The sequence below is a fragment of the Cygnus olor genome, chromosome 5 (assembly GCF_009769625.2).
Source record: "Cygnus olor isolate bCygOlo1 chromosome 5, bCygOlo1.pri.v2, whole genome shotgun sequence".
NCBI lineage: Eukaryota > Metazoa > Chordata > Aves > Anseriformes > Anatidae > Cygnus > Cygnus olor.
The window spans coordinates 3505092-3525195 of NC_049173.1; the positions used below are offsets into that span (position 1 = coordinate 3505092).

Sequence of the window (20104 nt, forward strand, 5' to 3'; positions counted from 1 at the left end):
ATATATACACACATATATGCATACAACTTTATACAAACACACACATATGTACATTTAATAATGGCAGGCAAAAGACAGCTGGATCCTCTGCACACCAAGGCTAATGTGAGGTCAAAACCTTCATATATTCTGGAAAAACGCTTGGAGCCTAAAAAGCAAAGGCCTAGCAAAGCAGTTACTTACCTTTGAGAAGAAGGTGACTAATGTCATTTGTGTGAAACCACAAATATTTATTTTAATGAAAAAATACTTAAAGTGTGCCACAGTGTCCATATATTCATTTGAATAGTAGTACAAAGATATGTATTTCTGAGAAAAAGTCTTAACACTGTAGAAAATAAATGTGGTTCTTAAATTATGTCAAAAGAAACCAGTAAAAAAGTAATGTTTTATACACTGGAATAAAATGAAACAGTTAAGAGATAATAAATTATAATTACAGTTTTTCAAATATTTGCTTCATGCTTTTTCAGCATTAGTTTCTAAATGTGTCACGTATAATATGCTCTCAGAAGCCAGCAGTCAGAATGGTCTTTCAATGGTAATGTGGACAATAGGATGTGGAGCTGAATAAAGTCCTAGAAAAATGACACCACCGTTTGTTATTTACTGATACATAAAACATCAGAACATGGCAGTTTTAGGTTTGTAAGGAACGTATATTTTGTTAATGGAAATTAATTTAGTTTTTTAATCAACTTATCTTTTATACTTCAATGAACTAAACAGCAATTATGGTCATTAACAAGTATGTCACCCAAGCACACTGCACAACTGTGCTTACGTGATGCTACACATTGTATCGGCTCTTTATACAGTCAAAGTTAACAAGAATTTGGAATAATTTCAGGTCTAATTAAGCACTGCAAAATGTTTAAAACTATAAAGTGCTTTTAAATACAAATCATTTTTGCTCTTTAGAAACAGGAAAATATCCAAACATGCACTTAAACCTGAAACCTCCATGCCATATATACTGCAGTTTAACAGTAAGACATCAGTTTTGTGCCATTCGTTTTAAAATTTCCTTTCCCATCCCTCCCCATACCCAGTCAAAAATTCAAATAGCATCTAAATTGGATTTGTCGGTATCATCTTGGTCGTGCTTGTACATGAAGGTTAGAAGGAAAAGAGCAATATCCAGAGATGACCAATAGGCAGTGTGTGATGTGACTGCAGACCAGTATCTGCTCTCCACAAGACCTTCCCTGAGCTCGAAATCAATCCTGTGCTCCAGTTCCACTAGAAATTGAACGAGAAACAGAAATGTTGTTAGAACTGTATGTCAGTGGAAGAAATCCTTGCATATTTTTCTCTCAGACTTAGGTTCTGGTTTTGCTTGCACACAATCCCTGTGTTCACATTTAACAGTACGCTCATATAAATCAGCTGCAATTTTTAAGAACACATACATACATTTTAATGTACATGCATGTAGCACAAACCTGACCTATGAGTGGTGCTTAGTTCAGGAAAAAAACAAAAACAAAACAGAAACCAAACCAAAAGCTTGGAAAAATCCCGTGTTTTTTTTAAGTGTCTGTTTTCCACATAGTAATGATGGAAATACATTTATTTATGCTCCTTGGGATAACTACACCGAAGTATCCAGGAAATGTTGGGACCCCCTTGGGAAACTTTGTCAGAATGTGGATGGCTCAGAACTTTCAGCAATAAACAAATTTTCTGCATCTCTAGCAGCTGTACAGGGAGACTACACGCAATACTACATGTCCTTTCTGAAATCGAGCAGTTCCTACATTGCACTAGCCCTTTTAATTTCCAGATTATTCCAAATATATTTCAGCAGTTATCCTTTCATTTCAATGGCTGCTTTGATTAATAACACATTCAAAGTAATTTTCACTGTGTGTTTAACTGGGCCAATGGCTAACCTATTGTGAAGGCACTTTAGTGGTTAGAAAATCTCTACAAGGAGCAATAGAATGAAAAGGACAAAACTAAAAGCCTGCTTAGCTACAAAAGCCAAAACCCCATATTGAGTAAAAAATGTAGCTATTTATCAAAGCCAATTTCAAGGAATTTTAATTCTTGGCTCCAAGACCGCATAAATGGAGCATCACACAAGTGCTGCCTCCGCAGTCATGGCACAGCAGCATCAGGGAATGACAGGCCTTCATATTTTCACAGCAGCATTTCACTGCCTTCCAAACGCAGCAAGGAGAGGGAGTCGGAGCCTTTGCATACCAGGAGACAACCACAGTCATTTCCACTAAGATGCGTGTATTCAAAATCAGTCTCTCTGCAGAAAAAACACCCCGACCAACCCTGTCTCCATTACAGAAGCTTGGGAGGAAGCCAAACCCCACTGCAAGCCGCGCAGCCGCTCTCTCAGAAGCGAACACTTTGGCTGTGGATTGCATCATTCTGCTTGCAGCCTCGCTGGCCTCTGCTCCACGTTCTCCTTCTATGGAGCAGGGATGGGGCTGCAGCAGAGAGGGATGCAGGAACTGTGCAGAAGGCCCTGAAGTGCCACCCCTGCAGAAGGAACTAATCAACAGCTCCACAATACTCGCTGTCACGTTGGTTTAATTTCCTTAAGTTTAAAACAAAGTTTCTGTCCTCAGTACTGACTCAGGAAGGTTATCTGTTGAAAGTAGCAGCGATCAACAGCCTGCAATGTATCATGTGAATGCTATCACAAGATACAACAGTGCTAATACTTGTGACTGCTTAGATTGCAAAAAGCCCCTCCTTGCAATGAGAAGTTTAAAAATAAAATCAAGTATGAGTGTCTGTAAAGGAAGTACCTAAATTTTTCCAAAAAAATGCATCTGCTAAAATTGCTCGCTATGTTCCGGGTGGTTCAGGCTAGGATAAGGACAGCCTCTGTTTCCAGTCATAAATGCCTTTAAATATAGATTGCTTCAGAATTGCAAATATATGGGCAAGCTTAAATAAAATCCATTTCATGATACATGGTAAGTGGGATTCTCTGCAGGAATAATTTTGCTTTCCCTAGTGATAGTCTAGGAACTACTGATGTACAGATCTCATCAGCTATAACTCATACACACATATATGTGTGTGTATAAACAACAGACACAAACACATAAACCTCTTTTAAGAGGAAAAAAGATAACAGGGAGAACAAAGTCAGTCCTTGGACAGCCTTCATAGAATCATAGCATGGCTGAGGCTGACAGGGTTCATCTGGTGTACCCCCAGCCCCAGCAGGGCCCCCCTGAGTAGGGTGCCCAGCCCCACGGCCAGGCGGCTGCTGGAGATATCCCCGAGGAGCCCTCAGCCCCTCTGGGCAGCCTGTGCCAGGGCTCCGGCACCCGCCCGGCCCAGCAGTGCTGCCTGAGGGGCAGGGGGAGCCGCCTGGGCTCCGCGCTGGGCCCGTGGCCTCTGGGCCTGGCTCCGGCCTCTCGGCTCCCTCCTGTAGGTGGTCATGGACATTGCTGGGATCCCCCCGAGCCTCCTCCTTTCCAGGCCGAGCAGCCCCAGCTCCCTCAGCCTCTCCTCACAGGGAGATGCTCCAGGCCCCTCAGCACCTCAGGGGCCCTATGTTGGGTTCTCCCCAGCATGCCCGGGTCTCTCTTGTACTGGGGGGCCCAGAACAGGACCCAGCACTCCAGGTGCGGCCTCCCCAGTGCTGGGCATGGGGCAAGGATCTCCTCTCCTGACCTGCTGGAGACACTTTGCCTCATGCAGCCAAGAAACCATTAGCCTTCCTAGCAACAAACGCACATTGCTGTCTTAAGAGATTCAAAAAGAACAGACTCAATTTTTATCATTTTAGAGCAAACCAACAAAATTAAATAGAGGCATATGTTATGGCATTTCCAACCTCCCACAACACACACATGCAGCCCACTGAAGGTCTTGTTCCCACAGGGTATGTAAGGGGGACTAGTCACTAACATGTGGGTTCGAGAAAGCCTGAGCTGCTTTGTGAGAAAGGCGGCGTTCCAACAGTAGTGGCCCTCTTGTCGTCCCCCTCTGCTCCATCTTTCCCGGCCTCAGGTGTCTGTGAGGTGGTTGTACTAGATCGACCAAATCTTGAAAAAAGCATCCCTCCAAGGCCCTTCCCAATGCTCGCAGCTCCTGCATTCACCAGGGAGAGAAAAAAAAAAACAAAAAACACAAACACAAGCACAAGAGCATCTAAATCAAACTGCAAATTAAAGTCACTGTAGCACCCATCAATTAAGAGCTGAATGACGGAAAACACTATTCATGCTTTTCTAGGGTGGGAACAGCTTATCTGACTTAAGCGTACACTGCTTACCATGAGACTAATCTAGTGTGCAAGCAAAGGCTATAATTTGGAAACTGTAGTTAAGGGAACAAAAATACAAAATAACACTTCTGAACTTTTTAAGGATGTGTTGTAATTCCTCTTTCATAAAAAGCTGAAGACTAAGACAAAAATGTTTTATAACAATGGTAGTACTTTCTGAACATAAGGATCCCATCGGGACATTTAAGACACTCCTTTCGGTAAGGGGTCTTATGTTGACATAACCCTTACAGAGATTTAGAAATGCTATATCATCCTTCAGAAGGACTATTTTGGTTGCTCAGGAAGAAGGGTATAAAAGTTAAGAACAAATCTGTGTTGTTTTCTCCTGACTTTGCTGCCACCTTATGGACAAGACATTAAAGTTACTATAGTAAAACAGCAAAAAGCAGTGTACTGTGAGAGATCACTGCTTTGGAACATTGTGTATTTTTACTTAAGGACTAAACTGCTTTTATACACTCTATTTATTAGATTAGAAAGATTCCTTGCACTAGGTTATGTTAACCTTCTTCCAAATCTCACATATAGAGCTAAAGAAAGTCCTTGAGTCAACAAAAACTGCAAGTGTGTGCTCAAATATAAGCTCCAGTGAAAGTGAATTTAATCTCAACTAAATCAGAACTTATTTTGAATCAGAAAGCCAGAAGGGGACAGACTTCATAACTAAGCAGCCTGAATTTCCCTTGGTAAAATGATAAATTAAATAGAACTGTGATACTTTATAAGGATTGATTTTTCTCCTATTTGTCAATACCAGAACATGTAGTCACAAAACAAGCTTTAAAACATTTTTCCATGAAGTACAGTGCAAACTATTAAACCCCCAGGATGTTACCTCAATAAGCCAGACAACAATAAGGCGGCAATAGCATAAACTCCCTGACCCACATCCTCTCCCTGCAAGGCTTGACTCCAGTGTATTATGTAAACTATCTTTACTTCAAAGTAAATGTTAGTTTGGATTAAAACAAGCAATACACCTACACAGAACAAACACTAAAAATAGCCAGGAATAGCTTGCTGACAGTTGCACCTTAAACACCACACCACAGAGCAGTGAAGCTATACAAGAAGATGCTATATAAAAAAGAACATAAAAAGCAATTACCCAATATACTGGCTTTGCCTATGTTTGTTATAGACTCTCCATAGTGGCGTCGAACCATGACTGGTGAAGTAGTTGGGCTTGGTACAGTTGAAGCACTTTCGCCATCAGTTACTGAGGTAGGTTCTTTTGTTGGGTTGAGAAAACTTGGCTTCATATGCTCATAAGGTAGAGGGTTTGCAGTGTTGTACCAGTGGATCTGGACAGGTGAAATGTTGCTGTAGTGTTTCAGAATTAAAGGTTCTAACCTATAGGCCTGCAAGAACAATTCAGAAAAGAAAATTCTGAGAAAATACTAAAGAAAATTCCCATACAGAGTCTTCTCCAACCTCAAATCCAAAATATCTGTAACAAGTAAAGCTTAGAAAATGACAGAACAATGGCATTATATTCTGGTTCACTTATTTTCACCGCCTGGGAGATACATTAGCTGCCCAGTTGCTTATACACACACATTTGCATATTTTTCTGCAACAGCTTTACTACCCATTTACTGACACAAAAACTGCTATTAACAGATGTTTGTCATTATGCTTAGAAAGACCAAACTTTACACAAGTTAAACTGATCCTGCACAATGAAACAGAGTGGAAAACCAACTATGTGAACATTTTGTTTGATAAATCTTCATTGATCCCTGTGCAAACCATGAACTGGAAGGGCGTTTGTATGCCTATTAAAAAGTCACTTTCTATCGATTCTTTGTTTTTCTTTGTTTACTTTTCTTGTTTACTTAGCTATAGAAAAGGGTTCTGCATTTATTTATCTTAGAACTAAGCAGAGTTACTACTTGCAGAGTGGGCCTGCTGACTGCATCCTGACTAGTCATCCTAGGTGTCCCAAGAAAATTCTGTTTTTGGAGTTGCTAGAGCTGAACAAGATCAGATGAGCAAGAACCAGTGTGTTTGGAGCTGAAAGATATCCAGCTTCAGGTAGAGTTTAAAACCAAAAGTATCCCCAAATTACTATTCTACAGTAAGCGTGAAACTCCCAAATCAGACTTCCATCAAAGAAGTTGCCGAGGCAATACAGATCAGAAGCCCAACATCCTGCCTTTGATAACAGCGAATACTGTCTGCCTATAGAAGAGCTTAAGGACAGGGCAAAACTACACCAATACTTCCTTCCCAAGTCCTATCCCACCCTCTAACAATCCGTTATTATTCAAGGATCCCTTGGGAAAACAGTCTTTGATTTTCTTCAGTACCTTGTAAACTGCTTGTGTGCGTTTCTTTTAACAGCAGTAGTCTCTTAAGACATATGACGTTTAATAGAAGTCAGTAAGTTAAATAAAAGTTGGAACTAGAGTGAGAAATTTCATGTCTTTGCAAAAAACATTGGGTATTCTCACATCTTACCCTTATTAATATGAAAAAAGAGGCATATATGATATTTAAGGCAATTATTTGTAGAAAATATTCAACAGTTATACAATACTAATTAAGACACAGTCCTGTGCTGTAACATACTTGCGTTGATTCACATGCTTTGAAGATCACATATTACCACACAGCTGATGCTTAAAAACACTCAAGGCAAAAGCTTGCAACTGCAATTACAACTCACCACTGGATCTGTTGGATGAAAAATATTTAGTAAGCGGTTACAAATTGTTCTGGGCAGAATATGATCTTGACTACCGCTGTTTCCTGGACGGATGCCACGCAATGCCAAAAACACTGCTAATGGAGATCCCATACAGAAGAAATTCTCAACCTAAGGAGAGATTTCATCTACATTAATAAGGGAAGTAATGCTTTCTAACATGGCTGGATTTGATTTCTGTTTTACAACCAAGAGACTTGTACAGTATTAGTAATTCAAAACAGGGAAGAGCACTATAACATACATAGTGTAACATAACAGGTTAAGTTTCCCATTTCCCTTTGCTGTCAGAAGAGAGTTATTACATGTTGTGGTGCTGCATAGTTCAAAAACTGAAAAACAAGTTGGATAATTGAACTGAAACAAGTCTACCAACACTGGAAGGGGTAAAGTGAGAAGAATTTGGAAGACACTAAGGAAATGTGATGAGTTTCACAAGACCGAAGTCTGATTTCTCTTTCCAAAGACTACCACAGCTCCTTGATCTTACCCTCACCAAGTATTCCACGACACATTTTGCTACATACACCATCAAGGAAGTAGAAATGCAAGCTAAACTGAGTATTAAAGACAACACACAGAATTCTCATGGTAGTCACACACACATGTGCAGGCTGGTGCAACCTCTTAAAAATATCTGGTGTTCAGTGAACAGAATGGTGCTTGTCAAAAGTGCCACCACATCACGCGTTAGGAACCACTACCTAGGTACAGCACGCCGAGCTACCCTGCAGGCTACTCCCCTGCTGTCCAAAGCTACTGTGACTTGCTCCGAAAGGACTGCCTTTAGCACTGAGAGGCAAGCTGAGTGAATCCGGACTGCAACCACTAACCCATCTGACAAAGGTCACTGAACATGCATCAGTGGTAACGACTTCTGGTCACTACCAACCTGGGCCGGGATTCAACAGTGACCTAGAGGTGAATGGCTTCGTATCCCATTACCAATCCTCAGACATCGTCTCCTAGAAACATCAAATGTAAAACTCTGTAGTCAAAAGTATTTTCAAAAGTCAAAGATACTTTTTAACCTTTAGAATATTTTCTTATACGAGAGATTAATTTTACCATTATCAGAACTTCACTGTAACTTTCCCAATAGTGCCAGTTTGCAAGGCACTACAACCAAGCAACTATCAATGCACTGCTGCTGAACTGGCAAGAGAAATGACTTAATTCCCGCTAAGTGCACGTGGAGAATACTTGGATTCCCACACGCCTTCACTGTACGTCAGCACATGGAGCGAGGGTGTGGAAATAATGGTCTGTTTCATCTATCAGATTCCAGCCCTGAACAAAACATTCTTCCTCCTCTTACTTGGCACTGGTACTCCACCTCTTCCATCCAAAAGAACGCACAAGTCCCAATTCAATAGAAAAAAAATCTAGGTCTTCAGTAAAGCTATTCAATGTCATATGCTGCAAAGCACTGCTCATTGTCATCTATATTATTACTCTAGCCTAGTTCAAAGCAGCTCTCCTTTCAATTAAACTTTACAAAGAGCCTTACATTTTTGCAGTTTGGACAAAAAGCTTTCTCATCTTTAAATACAATAGGAACAGACATTCACTGTGTAATCCTTTAAACTGAGTAAGTAACTTCTAACCCGGTCCATCTGATATGCCTGTATACTGCATTTGGAGTACACGATTACGGTCTTTCTGCTTCAGAAAGAAATCAGAAAGTGACTGCCACCTTAATGCTTGCTAGGAGATAGTTTAAAGATGTTTTCATGAATTCACCTTAGGCAAGTACAGACTAGGTGAGAATCTCAAAAGGTAAATATTTGCAATGGTTACAAGGTACATGGCTTTTATTCCATTGTTTCTACTGGTAAACAGAAGATTAACAGCACCCACAGACAGATGACATTTTCTTGGACCACAGCGTTCTTTGCTATGTATTTTCTTACGTGTGCAAGCCTTTCAACGTGATCTTCCAGCTCTCTTATTTCCTCTGGAAATGTTTACAAAGACAAAAGTACCAAGCGGAGGGTACTTTAAGGGGTGGCAACAGATCAATACCAAAGCAGCACACACTAAAAATCGAAAGTAAGTCTTCCAAAAATAAAGTCCTTTAAATTGCAGCCATTAGACTCCTAGCACTGTTGCAAAGTGGCTGAAGAGAAGACTACAATCTGATGAAACCTGCTGGGAACAGAGGACTAAAATCTTTCTAGAAAGCATCTATTAATTTTGATGTTTCTCCATGAAGCAGGAGTGAGGCACTTCACATATACTTCACTGTAAATGTTTAAGAGCAGAGAAGCAATTTTTAAGAACACGACCTTTCAGGATAGCACTTTTCTGCCGGTTATGATTCATAAGCAGAAGTCATAATTAATTTTTATGTTAAGCAGAAGCTGAGCCAAATACTCAGCCGTTCAACTTAAGACTGACGTTTTTTCAGAATGAAAAGAAAAATAAAATAGCTGAATGAGACAACAGAAGTGAGACAGCTCAGCCCTTTTGTGCATAAATGAGTGTGGGGGTTAGATGAACATGTTCAGTGGTGAAGTTAAAACAGAAGAGACAGAAGGCAATTACAGTTCATGTTTATGTTCTGCCTTTTAGCCTGGAGGATCCCAAATTTCTTCACACAGAGAGGAAATACAGACCTCTCCAGCAGTCTCTACCCATTCCTTTGCGCGGGAACATTCTGCAGCCTTAACAAAGAGAACAGACTTCATCAGTATTACATGGGGAATTTGACTGGACAGTTGCGTGTTGAATTACTCTGGCACATTTTTATATTCAGTTTAAAGTCTTCCTCCTCTCCAATAAGGTTGCACATCAGCATCCTATTAAACACTCATAATTCTTGTACAGGTGGTAAAACACTAGTATCTTACATAAATTTGTGATTGTTTTTGTCAACATTGACATCACTGTCAGATGATGCTACATAAAAACCACTGGGTGAAGTACTAGCTGGAGCTTCTTCTGGAAGAGCTTCTGTAACCATAGGTGAATTAGAAGTGCTAAGGAATCATGAATCACTTTGGGCCAGCACACTAACAAGTCCAGATTTAAATTAATTTCCATCTCAGTATTAGGGAGCAACTGAGGTACATCCTGCTCTCCCCTTCCATATGGTGACTGAAAATCGCCTTACAACACTGTTATTTTCATGAACCACAGAGTCATAAAGAGGTAGGTATTGCACCATTCCCCACGCTTTTATTTTCTGGCTAATCCTTTTCATTACAACCATATGTACCCATTTGGTTGTGCAATACAGCCTAAGGAGATCAGGGACCAAAGAATCCAGTTGCCTGCATTGCACGGACCAAAGTAATTTGTGGATCAAGCATTTGCCCTGAATAGTAGTAACTCATGACCATCTAGAGCTCAGGTCTGGCACGAAAGATCCAAGGTGCTTACTAGTCAGTACCTCCAAAGCAGTTCCTTCTCTTTCAACAAGCTAGTCATCACCCTCAGTTAGCTGGACTGGCTTGCTCATGAGCAATCAATCATTGTTCAATGTCATCCTGTAGAAATCCTCCCTTGGCAGAGGCCCCTTGCCACAGATTCATAGAAAGCCTCCTTCTTCTCCTGGAGGTCTCCTCGCCTCCCCTTGAGGTCTGTCTCCAGCACAGTACTCAAGCAATGGGAGTCACCAGTGTAAAGCACTGCTTTACACTAGGAGCACTAGCATAAAGAAGTCAAACGTCTTTCTTTTAGTAAGGGTAAGAAAAAAGGACGCATAGCGTTGGAAAAATACCTAGCAGCAATTTGGATTGATACAGTCTTCTCTTCTTCCACCTTTCTTTTCCCCTCCCTTCCTACTCCCTCTAAAAAGCATCTGTTCAAAGAAATCTTCAGTTTAAGCAGAGCTGAGTGAAGAGTCTTCTTTGCACAGAGCTAAAGGAGTATCAGTCTGGCTCCAGCTTGTTTGATGGTAGAGATAATAGCACAACATGTGTTTTTAAGCCGTGATAAAAATGAGAAGGCTATGACAAATTGAATTATGGTTAGTTTCCTCTTTTTCATGGCTCAGGATTGACCTTGGCTTCTGGAAGTGCTTCTGAACTCAGAAGGAAAGAAAAATGGCAAGTTAAGAACAATGATCTATTTTCTTCTCATCTATCATGTGACATTTTTATAATTTAATATTTTAGGATATAGTAGAGCAAATACAAAGTGTTGCGTATCCCACGAAGAAGCTAGAAAATGTCTTTTCCCGGTGACATGAAATCCTAGCAATTTACAGAGCCGATTAGGAAGCAATCTATTTCATGAGACTAAAAGTAACTTGTCCTAACTGTCAGACCAGAGTAATTTGGAAGGAAAATCCACTGCTGGAGGAAATTCAGTCAGATTTACTCAGAGGTGTGACATGTTAGAAGTAGTCCCCAAAGAAAATGGGTTAGTTGACAAAATAAAACTGAAAATTTTTAAGATACGTGATTGTTGTAATTTGCCAAATGACTTTTACCTTCCCACATGGTTGTGCGTGTATGTAATGTAACAATCTATACGTTGGCTTATGTATTTACATATAAACATATATATTTGTAATAAAATGTAATATATGAATGTAGTAACATGTTTACACACATCCATACACATTCAAACTCTTCTACCAACATTATGTCTATGGACGTGGAAAAAAAAAAGGTAGAATAACTCAAGTGCACTTTTAGTACAAGCAAAACATTTAGTAAAAACCTAGACATACATACCTTAAATTTTAAGACAGGTGTTTTCGATATGGTAGATGCCTTTAAGCCTTGTAACCTCTCCTCTATTTCTTTCAACCTAGAAAATAAGAAAATCTTTCTGAGATACAAAAAATAAAATAAAAAACAGCATTAACTTCTCTGATCCAAACAGGCATTCCTGGAGGGTCCAACAGTTTCATCTGTTAGGAAGAGAGTGACCGTGCTGTTTGTTTTTTCCTTTGAGGCAGTCCAGTCGATTAAGATCAATGCTTGTGAAATCCTGTTTCTCTGACAACAGGAGGAATCAATCAAGACATGACAGTTTCCTTGTTCATCACCCCCAAGAACTTGGCTATCTGCCTTCCTCAGGAGCAGGTGTCTCACGTCCTGCTTCCTTGGTGGTTTTGCACCCAAATCAGCTGGTTTTTGTTTGTTTGCTTTGTTTAACCAGAGTAACAGGAAACCCCATGGCCCAAGCATTATGGAGTTCTATATTGTGGTGGAGTATCTGGAGGACAGCATCCCACATTTTCAACTATCATGAAAAAAGATCATTTACTTGTTCTTCTAGTCAGCATAAATTCAAAAATAATAACAATAAAAAAGAGCAGCTACAATATAAAAGGCCTCCTATATAGGTAGAGCATTATGCCCTCTTCAGAGCAGGAAAAAAAACAACCTCTTCAAGTTCTCCTAAAGCATTTTACAAACAAAAATGTTAAGCTTAACCTCTGTCATCCTGATTAGGAAGAAACAAGTCTGGAGCTAAAGCTTTCTGAAAAGTGGTACTCTCAAAAAAGTTAGTATGTTTTAATGAATACTAATTCATTAAAAAAAAGAAAAATTTGTTAAAAAAAACTAATTCATTAAAAAAAAAAGAAGGCATGTGGAATTCTTAACTATTGTGAACTGCTGTCGAAGGGTTCCAATAAACAAACTCGTATGCTCTGTGTATGTTATTCTACAACGTAGAATATTTATACATGCTGTCACACACCCTACTCAGGCATAAGTACTTCCAGAAATCCATTACATATTTGACAACCTTACAACACTAGATATCCAGAAGTCAGAAAATATAGAATTGGCATCCTGTAGCAGTTAAGACTGCACGACGCTAACGTGGTTCATGGACAGGAGAGCCACTCTTATCTATTACAGAAGTGCCTGTGTGAAATGGTACTTGAATTACCACGGATGAAACCTGAAACACTTCAGTGAACGCCTAAGGAGCTGTAAGTGTGAAAATGGTAATTTTTCACTACTCACATGCCAGTAATATGCCTGAAAGCTTGTTTTACCACTAGGCAAGATTATTTGGTCTCTTACTTCCCTTCTCTCAGAAAGGTTGCACTTTATCCAGCCTTGCAGCTGTTAAGAGATGTTCTATACCAACCTCTAATTACACGCATACTGATTTCAAGTACTGCAAGAGATCTGATACTATATTAATGCTTCCCAAGTGCCACCAGTACTAAGATAGGTTTCAATAAGGCACCAAAAAGAACCGTGACCATGATTTATCCTCGCCTTCCCACTGAAAGACTGAAGCTCAAGCTCCTATTATTAGATTCTCTATTTACAAGGGCCTCATAGCACCTTGAAATCCAGGTTAGAACAGGGAAGGGACCTTAACACTGTGGAGACATCATGATGATCTACAACGTCCCCTAATACGGAGAATCCATACCAACACTTGTAAGGCACCAAAACCAAGATCCAATCTGCCACAATGGGCAGTGCTGCTTTGCATGCAGAACTGCATTAACCTTTCCAAATGGTAGCATGCAGAAACTGGTAAATGATCCGCAGCAGAGCAGTAATCCCATAAGCCCAATCACAGTAATCACAACATCTGTAATCCAGCTGGTGGAGCTCAATTTCCAAGCTGAGCTTTCCTTGGAGAAAACTTCTCATTTTCCTCTAGAAACATAGGAATTTCACTACTCAGCTTGTGAGTATTTCAGCTCACTGTCCACCTGCGAGCTACTTTGCTGTGTTTCTCAAGTCTCTTGAGGGCTAACGGCCTGACCGTCTCCTTTCCCTCCCAGCTAAGAGCAGCTCCCAGTGCATGCAGGCAGTAAGCAGCAGCTACTTGTTTGGTTTTGGTACAGCCCACAGGATATAGGTTCAGAGCTCTTATTAGCAGCGCCACTATCTCTGACTGCTTAGTCCTGAGTTTAGCATTTACCACTGCCATTCAGCATCATCACAGGAACAGCAGCCACAGAAGATTAACAGCCATGGTAGGTTCTGGAAACACCCAAAGGACATCATTTAGAGATGTGGTTTTTTTTTTTCCTTTCATAATCAGAAGTGGATGCATTACCGTTGTTTGGTTATGTAAAGTTCTTCAAGTAAACGTTGCTCCTCGTAACTCATCCAACTCTCTTCGAGCTCCTCCTCCTCCTTCTGCAGCAACTGCTCGTAAAGCCTGACGGGGTTCCAGCCAGTCATGATGTCATAGGTGATGACACAGCCCAGCGAGTGGGACACGATTGAGACTTTCCCTCCTTTCTCCTCAAACTCTGGATTCCGAGAGCAGAAAAGCGTGTAGAGCCGGTTCAGCTCCTGCTGCAGCCCCTTGACAAGCTGTTTTAAGACAGTAGGGGAAGAAAGTTTAACAACATCATCGTATCACTCCTGTTCATGTATGTTGAATGCTACATAGACCAGCTTCTTGAGCATGCAGATAGAATAAGCATGATGGTCTGTTTGCATAGGTTCAGGAGGTGAACAAAGCCTTAGGGTTGCTTCAACTCTGTTGCTGTTCTAGAAACAGCCCTCAAAATGCCCACCTGCAGAACAGAACAAATGAACCTGAGGGGCACCACCAAGCCATGTGCCAACCCTAAAACTGCTGCACTGCACAGCCCGAGGCATGATCACAGAATCCTTTAGGTTGGAAAAGACCTCTAAGATCACCAAGTCCAACTGTTAACCTAGCACCACATCACGTCCCTAGGCACCACATCTACACGTCTTTTGCATACCTGCAGGGATGGTGACTCAACCACTTCCCCGGGCAGCCTGATCCAATGCCTCACAACCCACTCTGTGATATTGAAATAAACCCTCAAACGAGTAACAGCTGTGCTTGAATTACTCCGCAACATCCTCACGAGATAAGCAATAGGTCTCTGTTTTCACTAGCAGTCCATTAGCAAAGCAGTGACTGCTAACACACCTGTATTTCCCTCACTGCTTGTTTCTCCCCCTGTTTCTCCCTCTCGGCAGTATGTTTCTCCTCTGTCAGAGGTTCAGCTCCTTTTCTCACTTAGGAGGCTGGAAGGAGCCTGGGCCATACGATCTGGAACCAGCTTGCATTTCTGCGACAAGCCCTGCACATAACCCTAGACCCATGCTCCCTTCTCTATTCATCAAAACGAAGTAACAGCATTCCTACCTTGCTGCGAGGGACTGGGAAGATAAATCCACTAAAACTGATATGCTCAGACACTAAAGCGACAGCCTAAATGGGTTCTGGGAAAATATCCCAAACTGCTTTTGGATCTTTGTAAAGCATACTTGATCTCATTCAGTCTTTCATTATTCTGCCCACTGCCTATCTACAAGTAGGCTTTCTATCTTACTTCTACTCCTACCATACTACCCCCAATGTATTTTTTCCAAAGGAATCAGAAAGAAATGATGCTGATAAAGAACAAAAAGCCTCATCCCAGGCAAAAGGAAGATAGGGGAGGAGAAAGAGCACAAATGAGACAGGCAGAGCCAGAATTTGAACATTTGATATAAACAATGCTAAGAAACCGAGTAGGTATTTACTGGTTATAGGCTTTTGGGAGATTGTGAAAGAAAAATAGGAATGTAACATAGTTCTCAGACATCATAAAGTAATCTTACGATACTACCGAAATAAATACATATTGGCCCTAAGTTAATTGAATATCCCAGAGGTTTATCTGCTTCAAATCCTATACTAGTGTACATATGCATAAAAATGTTAAGATTCACAGAAATAATTTTTAAAGAAAAATGTAAAAAGCCACAAGATTTAGAAATTTGACAAAAAAAAAAAAGGCAGCTTTACTTGTGCTATTCAACATGGTAACTGAGAAATGCTTCCCGGCTGTGGCACAGAGGAGGACAAACAAGAAATTGCAAATCATTTCCTTGTTAGCAACAGGAAATTAGAGCTATAGAACATGTAATTTGAGCATGATTTTTCAAGTGTCTGAATCATTACTGAATATAAATATGAATGGCACTAGGACTGTCAGTGTCTGGTGCACTCTTTACTGAGACAGAAACCACACAAGCCCTATCCCTCAAAGCGTTGTGAAATGATTAACAAAGCCTTGTGACAGCTCAGAGAGGAAAATATCAACATTCCCATTTTCAAGTCTTTTCACTGTGATGCGTTTGGCACTATGCAGACTTTGGGTGCTACTTTCACACATGAACAAACAGGCAGAGGTTTTTAGCAAGAGCTGAAAATAGAAATCAGGACTAGCTTTGGCTGGCTGGCATTTTCTCCATTTAAAAAAAAGGTTTTGATTACAATCCAGAACAAAATAACAAATCTGTTGAAATCAAAGCGGTTCAGGATTGTTGCCAGGAGCTCAGAGATAAGAGGGAATGCTGCTCTCCAGTGTCTGTGTGGTCGGCTGTTGTGATCCTCCGAGGGAGCCGACACACTTTGTCCTGCCATCGGGGACCTCAGCAGGGAGCCCAGGACCCCCAGCCACACAGCAGGTGCTCTGCCTGGAGCATGGGCTCCTTGTTTCAGAGCAGGCAGCATAGAAATGCCAAGCAGACTGGTGCTGGACTCGTGGCTTCCAGGCACTCTGTCAGTATAGGGGGAGACGACTAATGCCATCTCATTTTAAAAATCCTACACCATCTAAACCTGAAAGTCCTAAGCAATACATGCCAACATGCAACTTTTTTTTCTCTGATGGGAAGTTAAAAATAACAACTCAACTACTTCCCTGTGTTGCTTGTTGCATAAAAGCTGTTGCTCCCAGTGCACTGCCCAGCTTACTCAATTGTCCTGTACCCTACTCTCCTCTACCGTAGTCTTATTTCAGAGGAAAAGCAGATACCTTCCAGGAAGGATCTTCTGTCGGCCTGCCCACAGCCCATAGGCACAGAGAGCACAAGTAACCTGCTGGCATCACGGCATTTCTTTATAAAGGTTTTGTTCTCTTGCCATTTTGAGGCGTAATACAGCAAATTCCTGGAAAGTCCTGGTCGGACACAATATCTAACCTTGCTTTTGACCGTCCTGCTCCTTAAAAACATGCTGTTACTGAGGAGATAGGCAAAAACATGGACAGCAACGAAACTGTTCGAGGATTTCCAAATAGCAGTATATTTAAGTTTGCAAGCCAGAGTACAAGTATTAAATTCAAACTAGATCATTGGCCAGATATTGTTTCTAAACTCCAAATCACCGGTTACCTAACTTTGTTGTATAATAGATCTGCTGTAGTAAAGCCTCCAGGTTTTGAAGCACTATGTATGAATGGTTTATTTTTCTGCTATGACAAAAACAACTCTGATCAGACAACTGATCCTTTTGATACACAGTAAGAAAAAAAAAACGACAGAAGGAAAAGAAAAAGCAAATTCATTTTAAGTCCCAGCTACAAAATTATTTAGTTAAGCAGTCTATAAAGTTAAGATATTATTTAATCCTGAGCTGCTTTCTTAGTCTTAAAAAGCACACAATACCCTGACCTGTAAAACAAAAGCTTGTTTTGAAAAGGGTTTTAGCCTGGCAAGTATAACATGAAGTGCTTTCAGATCTGTTTTGTAGTTATAGCCTGAATGTATCCTAACCCACCATTAAAAATTATTTCTATAAATATCAATTGTCCTTATCAAAATCAACATTTCATTGTAATTAAACACGAACACAGCCACCTATTAAATTTTCTCTCCTAAACTGCATCATTGTAAAGCTGACTTTTTCCCCCCCATCTACAGCTGGTCATGTTTTTTTCCTCCCTTTAAATGGTTTATGGGAATCTGTTTAATGAAAAAAAGAAAAAAATAAAGAAAAAAAAAAAAAAACAGGTCCCCTTTCATCCAGCCCCCCCTGCAAAGCACAACACTTGAGTGGCTGCTGCATGGTCTATACCTCGCTGTCAGGTTGTAAGCGGAGGGTGCATCGTCCAGAGCCTGGTCTCCTGCTGGCAGAACTTCTCCTGCTCACACTTGAGCTATAACCGATGGCCTCCCAACACGGAAGCCCTTTGCCCTCTGCTTTCTCCTGTGCTTCTGCCAACCCTAAGCCTCACTGCCTGTTGCTCCATGCATCCATTATGTGCTTAGGAAACACCTGCTGTTTCTGCCTGAAAACAGGAAAGTAGGAATCATCCAGGAAAAAAAAAAAAAGTGAATAGTGAAATGCAGCATGAACCGACCCCTCTCTGTTTCTATCTCCCCTCTTGCCTCCTCCCTCCCCGTTTCCACCTTATTTTGGTGATCAGTGAGACTGAACATTGACAAAGAGCCATTTCTGCAGCCCCTGCAGTACTGCTGTTCTTTGCCAGCCCCCCCAGAAGGGCTTTTAGTAAGGTTTTCCCCACAAAAAGGCTAGAGTTTCCTTGAGTTTTTGCCCAACCTGTATCACCATCTCCTAAAGGCTTCTTGCACAGACTAAACAAGCTCAAATATCTCACACAAAAGGATAAATGTGGCAGCAGCCAAGTGAGTCAATTTTTTTCCATGCAGCTGCTCCCACAAACCTTGCTGGCTGCTTTGACTGCTAATCTGCTGGCTGCTAAGCTCTGCGTTACCCTCAACTCTTCCAGGAGGGACCAGTGAAATGCAGCAGGCTTACGTGTCTGCTATGAGCAAATCAAACCATTGTAACAACGGGAACACTTCTTATTTCTTCATGAACAGCCACATCAAATCCCTTCATCCCAGCTGAACCTTCCACCACATCAGTTTAGCATCAGCCTGAGGACACTGCAATATTTGAAAGAAAGGTACAGAAAATCTTCCAACGTTCCTATTTTCCTTTCCAGAAAAGTCCTTTCTCTTTGTTCTGATTTCTGGGGAAAGAAAACCCGAGCACATTTTGCAGACTGATCGTTTCAGTGCAGACTGGTGCAGGATTAAAATGCTATGAACCTTGCAGATGCATCACTGCAAATGCTCACGTATAACCAGAGAAAATAAAACAGAAATAAAGAAGGACTTTACTACACCTGAAGCCTTTAATAGAGTCAAATTTCAAAGGCAGATTTTATAGGCAGTCATAATCAGGCAAATTAAGCAACCCACAATCCTCAGACTTGGTAGAGCGCCCTTATGTGTCATTACATTTTCAGACCTGCAAAAATAAAGACACTTGAGACACAGCCTGTGACACAGCTTGACACAGCAGTATCCAAGTCATGGATGCATTTCCTAGATGTTTTATTCTGCTCCCAAAAGGCAAGAGAGAGACCTGATTTCCAGTGGTTGAAGATTTCAGTAACACAGGGTGAATGGAGAAAAACACCACAGGACGACTGAGCAGATGCCGCATGCTGCTACTGCTCTGCAAGGCTCTTTTGGGAAACTATTTTATTTTTGCTTCGTGAAAAGTAGATCGATTATTAGCTGCCTGGAGCTCCCTTTATGAGCTGAACTTGTGCCAGCACATCTTCCGTGTAGGAAACTTAAGCTGACAGGATCAAGTTGCTCAGAAGTCATCAGCTTATATGCTGACAAACTGAGGTTTAAGTGCTCTTCACCCTTTGCAAACTTAATTAAAAGCCAAGCAAAGAATGGTCTCTCTGCATACGTGTTGAGAGCCAGAGTGACAGTCATGCAATTTGAGGGGAAGACAAAGCTGAGACTGACAATCAAGGCAGGGAATGGGTCACTGGGCCTGCTCTCATCTGGCCATAAATCCCCTCTGCTTTTCTGCTTTCCAATTACATGCCTGTCTGGCATATCACTTCCAACACATAAACCAAACCAAACCCAAACAACCCATCCCAACCGTTCAGGAGTCCTGGTGGCAAGGGCATGTGCTTGTAAACACAAGATGGGAGCCTCGGCCAGACGAGACACACCACTGCCATCCCGGCAGAGGAAGGTGCTGTGGCAAGACTGACCGTATGGGCAGAAGGATCACGTCTCTAATCGCCTCTTGGACACTTGGGTACGCCTGGATTGCTGAAGCATGAAGGGCAGTAAGTAAATGTGTAGGCAGTGAGATATGCAGAGCTGCTGTCTGTCTCAGCTGAAGCCCCTCTGTGAAGGGCATTAAGAGTGTCCTGTGCTGAGCTGGAAAAAAACAAGCCTCTAAATCCCCATCACCAGCATCCAAAACAGCTGTTCATTCCTCTTCTGATGGAAAAAAGCCTTGCAAGACCCAAGCGTAGATAAGCATGCCGATTTCTTGCAAAGCAGAAGGAAGTTGGCTATGTGTGTGGCAGACAAAGGCCTGGACCACCCCGAGGAGGCAGCAGGAAGAACTTCACCTCCCCTGCA

At 41.3% G+C, this 20104-nt stretch overlaps 1 protein-coding gene across 4 annotated transcripts in view; it reads right to left on the bottom strand.

Annotated features, from left to right (window-relative positions):
• Positions 1 to 215: 215 nt before the first annotated feature.
• DDHD1 (DDHD domain containing 1) overlaps positions 216 to 20104 on the bottom strand; it is a 66457-nt gene continuing 46568 nt past the window's right edge. For all 4 annotated transcript variants that reach the window (XM_040558414.1, XM_040558413.1, XM_040558411.1 and 1 more), the window contains 6 exons: positions 13974 to 14236; positions 11666 to 11741; positions 6942 to 7091; positions 5379 to 5631; positions 3889 to 4071; positions 216 to 1242 (listed from right to left, as the gene is read on the bottom strand). In XM_040558414.1, the coding sequence (XP_040414348.1) occupies positions 1061 to 1242; positions 3889 to 4071; positions 5379 to 5631; positions 6942 to 7091; positions 11666 to 11741; positions 13974 to 14236 (1107 nt within the window). In that variant the 3' untranslated portion in view covers positions 216 to 1060. The remainder of the gene's footprint in view (positions 1243 to 3888; positions 4072 to 5378; positions 5632 to 6941; positions 7092 to 11665; positions 11742 to 13973; positions 14237 to 20104) is intronic.